General features: G+C 28.6%; 1 protein-coding gene across 1 annotated transcript in view; it reads right to left on the reverse strand.

Moving 5' to 3' along the window:
• LOC107437455 (neural cell adhesion molecule 1-A) overlaps positions 1 to 12,733 on the reverse strand; it is a 425,122-nt gene that overhangs the window by 215,996 nt on the left and 196,393 nt on the right. Inside the window, exon 3 of the mRNA XM_087157544.1 lies at positions 2,674 to 2,795. Within this exon, the coding sequence (XP_087013670.1) occupies positions 2,674 to 2,782 (109 nt within the window). The 5' untranslated portion in view covers positions 2,783 to 2,795. The remainder of the gene's footprint in view (positions 1 to 2,673; positions 2,796 to 12,733) is intronic.

Here is a 12,733-nt window from a genome sequence, read left to right on the forward strand (position 1 = left end):
CAAATTACAGTACTTATATATTTTGTTTAAGCTATATGAATACAATATTTTAAAGCATTCCTTCTTGCGGATATGATCGCGTGAGCTAATGACGTGATCTTATCTTTTAAAAATTTAGTTTTCCAGCTTTTCAATAATTTTTTAAGAAAAATATTTTTAAAAAGATTTCTTTTTATTCATTCTTTCGAATCAGTTTTGCAATAATTTTCGTTAGCCGAATGAGAAGAACTTGACTACGTATCCCATAAAATAAACAAAATTGTTTTAATAATGTAAAGTAAAAATTTTATTAATAAAGTATCAATAATTTTAATATAGACAAAAAAAAAATTGAATCTATCAGTGAAAAAAATAATAATGATAAAAGCAGAGATTTTGTTAAGAGTAGACCTTCAGACTTCCTTGTTAGCTAACTCCTGTAATCATACATAAAATTTGCCTCAGCTAAATTTGTTTGCTTGTTCCTTTTGTACTCACTAAATTATTTATCTCTAGCTTGGAATTAGATTATTTTCTTAATTTTTTATACAGATTCTGAAACTGCACCCTTGTAATTTTGTATCTAACCCAGAATACAAAGGGATCCTAGATCTGTTCTCGATCTATTTCTATTACGCCAAATTTGGCTTCGTGATGTAGGGCTTGGTACTGAAATTAACTCGCATCTGCGTTACCTGGAGAGGAAAACTATGAACAACTGCCGGTGGGCAAGTGCTCTATCCTGTTAGCCACAAACGGTTCAGATTAATATAATACACTTGGTATACAGTATAGTTATATAGTATAGTATAGTTATATACTTAACAATTATAAAAATCGTATGAAACTTACAATTAATTTAGTCTAGAAAATTAGATAATAGAAATATTAAATGGTAGAATGGTGAAATTAGTATTTGAATTGATGTTGACTGAAAGTTTTATAACTTTCAAGCGAGTTAGATTAAATCAACATTTATTTACACAAGCAGATTTCACTTCAATGTGCTAAATTATTTTTCTTTAATTTAAAAGAGGTTTAAAAGGATTCTACTGAATTAAGTATGAATAAGCTGATATTAAATCTAAACTCTTTTGAAATTAAATCTATTTTTTTCCTTGCTTTTCGAAGCATTGGCAAACTTTGGTAAACAACGATAAGAATTTTATTCTTTAGTTTTACGATGCCAATTAACACCAACACTAAGCTCTAGTCACGCGATAACTTATTAACTGAAGTGATTAAATATATTCCGAAAACAAAATATATTATTAAAATGTTTGCTTCAGAAATTATTTAGGGATTATAAGAAGATTAACTATTTTATCACAAACTTATATCTTTATATGACAAAGAAGATCCTGGTAATAATCTATGTTTTCTACTCGTGCTTAGTAATACTTGCTTATAATTCTTTACCGCTGCATTATATACCGTTGCTTACTTTTCTAAAGTAATATCTTGACTTTTTTCTTCTTAATGCGCATTGAATTTTAATGAGTAAAATAATCGTTTTATCCTCTTAATAATTCTGAAAAAGTATCTAAAGTAATAATATAAGAGAAGGAATATTGAAGAGGTAGATGCAAAGCAATCCTATTTTCAAATTACTACTTTTTCAAATTCTTCTGCTGAGTGTTTAATAGGAGATAAGTAGGTAGGTATTTTATCTACGTAGCACTAGAGCTGCACAATGGGCAATTGGAGACGGTCTTTAAAATATCTATGAGGATGATTTGAAGACATGCATCGCAATCTGCGATCCTATGCAGAGGGGATGACTCCCTTGCTTTGGTAGCCCGATGACCAGTGCGTGAAATCGAGTAATTTGCGGTGGAGCAGTTTAATGAGGACCAATATCGCTCACCCTCGGTCCCTACGCAGACTGATCAAAGTGGTCACCCACCCGCTTACTGAAGCAGCCAGTGGTGCTTCAATTCGTTGTTCTACTCGAAAAAGTTTCTTTACGATTATTGCAATGCGGAACTGTTTGATAAGAATATGCTTGTTGATAAATACTGCAATTTTCACGGATGGGAAAAAATCTTTATTTATTGTTTGATTATGGAGTGAAAATTTTGAAAATATGCAATGTATCTACTTGGAAGCAACATAAAGGTAAAATCTGAAACAAAACTTATTTCCACAAGAAAACTTATTTTCACAGAAGTGGATTAACACTCTATTGCCCTATGCCATTTGACCTATGCCTAATGAAACTTAAAAAAACATTTACACCATTTTTTTATTGTTCATTTGTATTGCAGATATTTCTTTGTATTGCAGATATAACACTGAACACTTATTTAAAAACAATTTTATTAAGAGCAATAAAATGAATAAAAAATTAAAATAAATAAATTAAAAGCGCAATTGAAGTATTAGCAACAACAAACTTTTGTAAAATTATTACTTTTATATGCTTTATATATTTATATTAGTTTATATATTACTTTTTTATGCTTTTTGGTCATCATATAACTTTGAAAACAATTTTTAACTCAGCAATATAAACTGGTTTTGAATGGAAATAATTGCAATAGAAACACACACTAAATGGAATCTGATAAGTTTAGAAATAATTAAAAATAAACAAGATGAAAACAACATTAATTTTTTAAATAAAGATATGCTTACATAATATTTTGTCTTTTAACTTCATCATTAAAAAAACTAAATCTTTAGAAAACTTACTTGGCAAAGTTGGCGACAAAAAAGGAGGCGAGGTCAGCAAAAACCATAAAAGATAAGTTGTGTTCGTTAAACTACTATTAGCTGGGACAATAGGCATAATTTCGCTCATTTTTAGAAAAAATCTGAAAGTAAGAAAGGCGTATTCAGTTTCAAACTAGCAAATAGCAAAACAACTTCAAAATAAAATAGTTAACTAATTTATTCAGTGAAAAAGAAATATAAACAGTTTTCATTTACTTTGAACTTTCCATAGAAAACAATTTTTTGAAAGTATTTTAAACTATTATTGGTACACTATACGAGTACGAAAGATTTAATTAATTTTAGTGACATTATAAATAATAGAGAAAAACAAGTTTGAAGGCTCTTTTATCATCAGATAATTATATTAAAGTAGTTTAAATTAAAGCAGTAATGGTAATAAATATTTGATTTCATTACTTTTGTAATCCAATTATTGTTCAAAAAATTTGTTTAGAGTAAAAATCAAACATAACTGTTCTAGTGAAGTATTTAACTTTGATTACATCTTTAGGTTGCAGCAATACACTTTTGATTAAACTATTTTTTTTAAATAAAATGATAAAACTGAATCTGTATTCTCTATTATAAACATCTAGATGCTATAATTTTTAAAGAAACAAATGCATTCTTTGTAAATACTAAAACTTGTATTTCAGTATGTAAAAATAACGATGCTTTATTTCAATGAAATAGTATCTTATAGATAAGAATTTATCGTAATAAAATGCACTTGCCATTCTTCTCTTAATTAGCATTTTAAATTTTATGTAAATGGAAGAGATATAAATTTAAATTTCCATGTGTTTAAAATCTTACTTAAATTTTGCGCATAAAGAACACAAATACATAAGTCAGTTTTATATACAAATGTTAAAGGAAGATCAAATATCTTATTCATATATATATATATATATATATATATATATATATATATATATATATATATATATATATATATATATATATATATATATATATATATATATATGTATGTATCTTTTCAACACTGAAAAAGTAAACCAAAAATTAAAAATGAAACTCTTTACTTTAATAACAGGCGTAATGAATCGTGATAAAATTATTCAATATTTAATTCAAATGTTTGCATTTTATTATTTTTCACATTTCGTAACTTATTTAGATTTCTTAATTCATCATAAAAACATTTTATTGAAATGATCAAACCGAGTAGAATATATATATATTTTACTTCAATATTTTTTTATATTTCGCTTTGAGTAAACAAATTATGTTTAGTTAAGAATATATTCTATAAAAAAACTAATACCACGTTTTAATTAAATTTTAGATTCTTAAATACTAATTAAGGGTCAATATCCATTTAAATTCAATTTGAAGATCGTAAATATTAGTTTTAATGAAGCAGTTTAAATTATATCTTATGAAATAAAAGTTAGAAAAATGCATTTTAAGTTTGAATTCTCTTTTTTTCCTTCAAATATATTAACTTTATTATTTTTTTAAATATCACTTTTCTGCAAAAGTTTTGAAACATCATGAATCATTTATAAGGATTATGTAGAACAAAACTGCTAAAGCGTAAATTGACATAATAGTTTTCATGCATCTTAGTCTAAACACTATGCGTTTTTTACTGTATACATACACACACGCTTTATATATTAATTAAAGATTTCAGATCCTGCCGATGGATACACTGGACAACAAATTCCTTTGTTGTAATTATACAAATATTTGATCTTGCATGATTCTGGTGCAGGGGTTTTAAATCTGTAATTTGTTTTGTTTCTAAGGTAACATATTTATTTAAATCACCTTCTTTTGATGAAATGTGCAAGTTTAAAAACGATTTACACAACAGGATGTCACGTAAATGTTGCAACAAACTTCCAGGAGAGTTTAAAGCAAGAAACACAAGACGAATCAAAAGCCCCAGAAGAAACAGTTCATATTAAGAAAGCTCCTCTGGAAGTGTAAGATGAAATTTTTGGGCATGGATTTCTACGCATTTATACACCTTAAAATGTTCCCTAAGTTCTCTAAGCTTAATGCAACATATGTGTGAATGTCTGCTATTTATAACGTTTTTAAACTTCGTCACTTTGAAACTAAACCGTAGCAATTTTAAAAAAAATCGAAAAATGAGATATTTGGGTCATTTTGCGTAAAAAAATCACCCTTTTAGAGAAACAACGTGTTATCTTCATAGTTCCATAAAATTAATTGAGAAAGCAGATAAATCATTATCGCATTGGCGCGATTCGCCATCTTGGTTTTAGGGAATGGTGTAGCAGTGCGCCAGTTGCAACAAAACCTTGGAGGAGATAACGTCGCTGTGAAACTAAACCGTGGTAACTCAGAAAAGCAAGTTTTTCAGGAGAGCGATTTTTTTCCTACACTGCTGTATGTCAAAATTTGAAATGCAATATGTAATATTCGGGAGGATATTTTGAAGAACATTGTTGTATTTTGAAATAACTCTCCACTTTTAATAAATTTTTAGAGAAAAGTGTTGCAACTCAAAGTATCTTAACTTATTTTGAAATTACCACAAAATTAGAAATGCTACAAGAATCAGGCCTGATTCATTAAAAAATTTAAAGAAACAGGGTTTTTTTAACGTCAAAAAAAAGGAAAAATAAAGGAATTTTAGGAATTCAAATTTAATGAACAGACAATCAGCTTCTTTTCTGGGAAAACTAAAAAAAAGAAACAACTACAAAGCGTAGAGCTTGAAGAAATATAATTGAAAGAAATTTATTAATAGAGTGTCAGCTTGATAGATGAACTAGATCAGTGCTCCTCTATCAATCAATTAATTTCCATTTGCACTATTTCCATTGGACGATTCATATTACCATCCGTATCAAAACGTATTCCTATTGGTTGCTTCTGTAACTGATTGAACATTGATGGATTTTTTCAGTTGACAGGAAAGTGCAGTGACGTCCGTTGAGACATGTCTACAATCTTTTATTCATATATAGCTCATGGGCTGCAATAGCGGCACAACTCAAAAAATCAAGTTTTGAGATAGGTGGGTTTAAAGTTTTTATTGCTAAGCAAAATGCATATGAAATGATTTAGTTTGCTTAAACGAAGATTAGCATCAAGTTGAATTATGAGTGTGCTAATATTGCTGCTGAAAAGAATGTGTATTTTTATATTTAAACCTGCTCTTAGTGTGTTTTTTGAGTTGTGAGAGATATATAAATATATATATATATATATATATATATATATATATATATATATATATATATATATATATATATATATATATATATATATATATATATATATATATATATATATATATATATATATATATATATATATATATATATATATATATATATATATATATATATATATATATATATATATATATATATATATATATACATACACCAAAAAGATAATTATATAAAATATAAATTTATTATTTTTTCTTTTAAATGCAGAGCTGAAAAATGAATTATTTTCGTGAGGAGAATTAAAGGACAAATATAGGCACCGCATTATCTCCGGTGCTTGCTGTAAAAATTTATCGAATCAAAGCTCTTGCATCCCTTCTCTAAGGATTAAATATTTCTAAAGTGTATCAACATATCTGGTTTATATGGATTCAGTTCGTCCCATCAGGCATTCAATATTTTTCATTCCTTTTTCGATATGTCTCAAAGCCCAGATCGTTAGTAAATATTGAACATCTTTCTTCGAATTATCCAATGCTTTCAAATTACAACAGATTTAGTCCCTAGTGGCAGTATAATTCGTGTACCAAGGAAAAAGACTAAATTCAACGATGAAAATTTCTTACAACCCAACGCACATTCTTTCTAATCAAATTACATGGAATGCATGCAGGCTTTTTCAAGGAAAATGTATTTCCCTAGCCGATTCTATTCCCTGAAGTTGCCTTACATGGCGTACTTTACCTATAATAATTTACTTTTTTATGGCATTTATTTAAAGAACGGTTATGAGAATGCATGTATTTTTTTAGTTTTCGTTAAAGAGAATGTTTTCATTAAATCTGTGGTGAAAAGATTAAAAAAAATCATATACGTGATTTTGCGAATATTAAAAGTTCTGTTAAAATATTTAAGCACAATAAAAAGTTTAAAAGATTTTTTAAATTGAAAACTTCTGGATTTTATGTTAGTGAATTACCGAGGCAATTTTGAGTTTATGGTTATCAATGTTCAACTACGCAGCCTTGTAATTTTTAAGCCAATCTAGAAGATAATGGAATTCTTGTATCAAATATTGGGTGAAATGAGCCATCGTGGAGGACTTATTTATGTAACTAACTCCCCTTTGGGTTACATGTGGACGAAAGCCTCTCATAGTTAGCCTGATGACAAGAGGCCTCAACCCATAGTCCCACTGAGGATATTTTACGCGTGCGTTGTGCTCGGTGCGAGCTAGTAGTGGAATTCATATCGACCACCCATCGCTGTGATTCGAACTAATCGCCACATTGGTGGTTCAGGACTATATCCCCTGAGCACCAGCTCTCTGGAATTTTTCGAAAAAAAAAAAAACATTAATGTGCATTTATCATTGTGCTTACAGTAATAATAAAGATAAGGCCAAACAGTTACAGAATGTTCTTTCCACCACTATCTAGTGGCACTGTTAACCTGATCAATGCCAGGTCAACATCCAGAGGTGAAAGGAAAAGCTCTCAAATGTTATGCCACCATGGCTGAAATGTTCATATATGTTTGAGGTGTTCCGTTTGGAATATATTTGTAGCTGTTTCTGTGTTCTGTCGTTTTCAAACTGTTAATGAATGCTTTTACATCTAAAAGCTTTTTAGCGAAACGTTAAAGTACAAAATGCTACAACTTACTGTAGATAAGAGTACTTTTTTAAATATACAAGAATATTTCTATATTGATTAATAAATTACTTGAAAAATTATCAAAGAATAGGTTATATTAGGAGGCATAGTTAAAAGAACAAAACTTACTTAGCTATTTTTGCGCTGTTTAGTTACTTAACCAAATGAACTAACAATACTAACAATATGCAATATGTAAAAATTTTATCAAGTAGCATGAATTTAACTAGATATCTCAACTTTATTTCATTTAGAAAAAAAGCTGGATTTAAGATTGTTTTGTAAGCATATAAGCGTTCAAATTTTATTTTATATCATACTAACTGTACACCAACTGTAATTGCACTTCTTGTACTAGGGGAAAAGCAGTAAAAATCAAAACATTTATGAATTCATGCACAAATTGAAACACATAAATTAGCACAATAAAAAAAAAGCTGCAAAAATTTCCTTAAATATTTTTTTTCCTTTCTCGTTAACTTTACGTTATTAGATTAAGCAAAAATAGTTTTTCATTCTTTCCATCACAATAAACATTTGCTTGACCCAGTATCATTTGACATGATACTGCTGCTTGAGGCCCCACTCATGATGGTAAATTTTCCTCGAGCAATTTTATTCTCTACTAATTCCATTCGTGAAAAACCTATTCATAATATCTATATAGAATTAGTTATTTCTATATTAGTATTATTATATTGGTCTATATATTACTTTCTACTTTCTATATACTACTTTCTACATTAGTATTATTATTTCTATATTAGTATAATAGAATTATTATTTCTCCATTAATTTTGCTTTTAGTACGAAGGAGTGAAAAAAAAGTTTTTGATAATTGAAAAGCACTACCTCCCAAAAGTTGTATATGGACCTACTATATCACAGGCTAATATTTTAGATTTTAATACATCATCCTTACTTCCACAAAAGCCTTAAAATTTTGAAAATTTACAAAAAACAACAAATTCTGTATTTTTACCAAACTTGTCTGATACCCCTCAAATTTTCGTAAAATTATGTAATATTCCTATTGACGTATTTCCTAACTTTTTCTATCATATTTTCTTTGCCTGCAATGTTCTTGAATTTTGAAATTTTAATAATAATATTTCATATTATAGTGATAAGTTGTGATTTATTTTCACACTAAGACTTTCAGCGTCAGATCGAAGTTCGCAAAACATTTTGGGAAGTACTGTAAACAAGGATTTCTATTTTCCTCAAATTATGTAATGATGTATCGCCTAAAGAATTTGTCTCCTCGTTTCGCGCGAGACCGCCATTAGTCCATTTACTGTTACGCAGTTTAGTAAATTAGTTCAGTATTAGATTTAGCGCGACACATAAGCAGGTTAAATATGTCTTCAACTTGAAAAAATGTGAAGTCACTTTTTAACTTTTATCCAAAAGATTTCATTTGTAGTTTACTGCCAAACGAAAAGATGTGTTCTAATATTACGATCCCGCTGAGCAACAGCGACACTTTAATGGACAGTAAAAAGCTAAAGAAAATGTTAGCATAGAAGTTATTGCCAAACTCAAGAAAATTCGGCGCAGAACTTCCTTTTTCATTCTAAACCAGAAAAAAAAGCATTATTTTGATAAAATGAGAACATGAGAAGATGCAGATACTTTTAAAATTGTAAAGTGTAATTGTAAATACCCACGCTTATGACTAAAGTTACCCTCTCACATGTGAACCAGAAAAGTTTTTTAACCGCGCTGCGTACAATTACTTTTAACACGAACATTGCAGCTGTAAAAAAGTAAAGAAAGCTCATCTTAAAAGAGTGGAATTTTTTCATGCCTGGCAAACTGTATTATGAATGGGTATAGGTTCTATTGATTTGTAAGACTGTGAACAGTTAAGGTATCCGACTACCTTAAAAAAGAGGATTTTCACAAAAAATCACTTTTTTATTTTATTGCTTTATAATAATGCCCAATTTTTCTAGTTTTCAAAACTGTTTTGTTTTTGAATGCACGTCAAACGGAAATTTAGTTATAGCTATTTTAGTAACAGATGACAGCTGTCCAACTTACCGGAAATTACAAAAATGAAGCCGGTAGTAGGTAATAGTTTCGGTTCCATTTCTATTTGTGTGTTTATTTTTCTTAGATATTTAATTTTTAAAAGCTCTTAAACTCTCGGCTAATAATCTGAATTATATTTTAATTAGATTTTACGTTTCGTGGTTACTGTTTGTGGGTAACATGAAAAGTTAGCATATTTTCTGATAGTTTGTTTACATTTGAAGCGTACTTTCTATATCTTGATTTTGATTTGTTTTGAAGAAATTTATTGATTTCTTTCAAAAAAATTTGTTATTCATTTTGATAAATTTATTGAGATGGGTAAAGGCCGTACTTCTCGATCTAAGAAACGTAAATATTACGGTAACCAACAAAAGCGATGATTTGAGTAAAGTTGATTATACCATTTATTCAAAATTGTGTAAAGCAGATGAAACTATTACTTCAAGCTCTTCAAAATTATCTATTTCTATGGATGTCAATAAAGAACTGATGCCTTTGGATAAAAACAATCTGTGTGGCAATCGAATAATTGATATTGAGATCCTGATGATGATATTAGCTTCATTATGTTGTCCGGTTTGCTATGATAACAAATTGCATTTAGAAGAAAATTCTAGATTTGAGCTATTATAAATATTATAAAAAATATTTTTTACTTCCAATTATTAATAAAAACTATATTTAGACATATATATTAAAGTGTAAAAATACAGTAAGATGGTTGTTTAATAAAAAATTGTTTCTGTGTTAAATGCTTTATAAGTAGTAGACTTTTGATGTTATTCACTAAATACTTTAAAATATCGCTAAATAATACGTTAAAATATCGCTACGTTAAATAAAACTAAGAAAATGTGTGAAGGATTGTGCCCCCTATAAAATATAATAACTTCCTACTGACAAACATTCATAGTTTTTAGAAAAAATGTAATTATAAACTTTAATTGTGTTTTTCTCAAAATGAAAATTTTGCTGTTTTTTGTCTACGGAAAACAAGATAACTCAACTAATTATAATAAATTTGTCTTCAAACTTTCAGAGATTGTTTCTTGTATTGGTGGTTATGTAACAGACCTCCAGAATTCAGATAACTGTATTATTTTTTGTTTTATGAGATATTTTGCCGTAGATAATGTGAAGAAAATGTGAAAAAAAATGGAAAAATATGCTTAACACTCCATAAATTTTTTTAATTTCATGATATCATTTAAGTTGAGGTTCATAACACTTCAGAGGGTTATACGAAACGGCTCAAGAAGTTTGATAGCTGTATGTACAATAGTTTTTTGTGTAGAGTGCTTTCCATTAATGAGTTATTTTCATTGAAATTATCTAAAAAATACTCTTTAAACAAAAAATTTCCTGTATATTAAAATTTTCTCTATTAAATATGTTTATTTAAATTAATATACAATATAAATTGCAATAATGTTGTGGAAAATATTTATTTTTCAAAAATTTTGTCCCGAAGGTAGTCGGATACCTTAATTAAAAAAATCGATAGATAATAAGGGAATCTAAGCTTAGGAGAAGCACGAGTTCTCACATTTGGAGAAAACAAACTAAATGTTTTGTTACAAAAAAAAGGCAAAGGACCTCATTCTGGAAACTTCGAATTTCATGCCAAGGAAGTACCAGAAGTTTCGAACTCCCCACCGCCTTCAACTTTAGTCACTCTCCCAACTAGAATTAAGCATGGAACATTTTCCAACTGTGAAATTCAGGATAGACCTGGTGCTGCTTTTGCGGAAGCATTTCCATATGAATTTAAGAGACAGAAATAATGAAAATACAAAAAAAAGAAGAAAATTGATACGAAATCTTCAGAACTAGAATAGAAAATCAAACTTTAAGATATTTACTTTGATATAAGAAAAGAAAAGTAAAACGTTGGTCATAGAGGAAGCAGGAGATGGTCGTTCCCATCGCAGATCTAAAAGAGAATTATATGTAAATCGATTATTTAAGTGCTAGAAACTATGTAACTTGAACACATCATTCCATCAACTCCTTCAGTTCCAAGTATAAAGGAATCTATTTTGAATTTACTTTCTAAACAGTAAAGCAAGTGATGCTTCTCAACTTATTATAGTTGATTACGATGGAACTATAGTAAGTGAATATTAGGTGGTATTTGTCTGCTGAGAAGGAGATGGAAGAAGACCTGCGGTGGGTGATAGCTAAAATTCACTCAAATGAGCTATCACTAAGGCATATTATGAATAACCAGAACCTATAGTGAGTCCTCAAGGATTTACGGAACAATGGGCAAGAGTTCGGTCAACGGAGAAAACCTTCTACTAATAATTGTCAATGGATTGAGGAAATTTTGTTGGAAATAAGACAGTATGACATTTCTGATCTTAGTACAGATTAAAAATAGTAAATGGATGAAAACAGAGCAGCTTTTTCCAGTAAATATCTATCAGATTTGAGGGATAAACATGGGAAACTTTCGACTGCAAGATAGCTCACTTTCGGAAATGAAGTCCTTTGAGTTTAAATAAGTAACTTAGATCAATAGACAAACATAATGGAATTAGCTTCTTGTACACTGAAATGTGATTATATATCAAATGTAAATCGGTTATCAATTTCTTTGCTATTTCTACGAAGCTATGGTGCATTCTTCCGTTTTCTCTCGCCTTTTACTTTTGGTTATGATTTTATAAGCCTCGCAATAGTATTATCAATATGATAAAAGCTAAAAAATACCCTACGGAATCTGTTACAGAGGAATGAAAAAACTATACCATAAGAAAAACTATACCATTTTGAAAATTTGAAAAATTTAGAAAAGTTTTCGGTTTTTTTCAAAAATTTCAGAGCTTTAAGGCCTTTGAGGGGAATGATAAAAATTCTGAAAAAAATTCCCCAGTGATGTAGGTGTCTTTATAAGACTTTTAGTAGGTAGTGCTTTTCAATTATCTAAAACCTTTTTTCGCTCCACCTTAGTAATAAGTATTTTTTACTTCATTTACTTCATTTACTGACTTTTATTAAACTTAATTCCATTAATTTTGTTGCACTGAAAAGTACATAGATTTTCTTTTTATATAGGAGAGTGTCGAGTACCCCCTCTCACTGTCAATTTCATATGTATAGAATTTTTTTCAAGTCAACGGACATTAATTGTTATATTAAAAAAAGATTATTTTCAAA

The sequence above is a fragment of the Parasteatoda tepidariorum genome, chromosome 2, assembly GCF_982258835.1.
Source record: "Parasteatoda tepidariorum strain Cologne lab strain chromosome 2, Ptep-v5.0, whole genome shotgun sequence".
In the NCBI taxonomy this organism is placed as follows: Eukaryota; Metazoa; Arthropoda; class Arachnida; order Araneae; family Theridiidae; genus Parasteatoda; species Parasteatoda tepidariorum.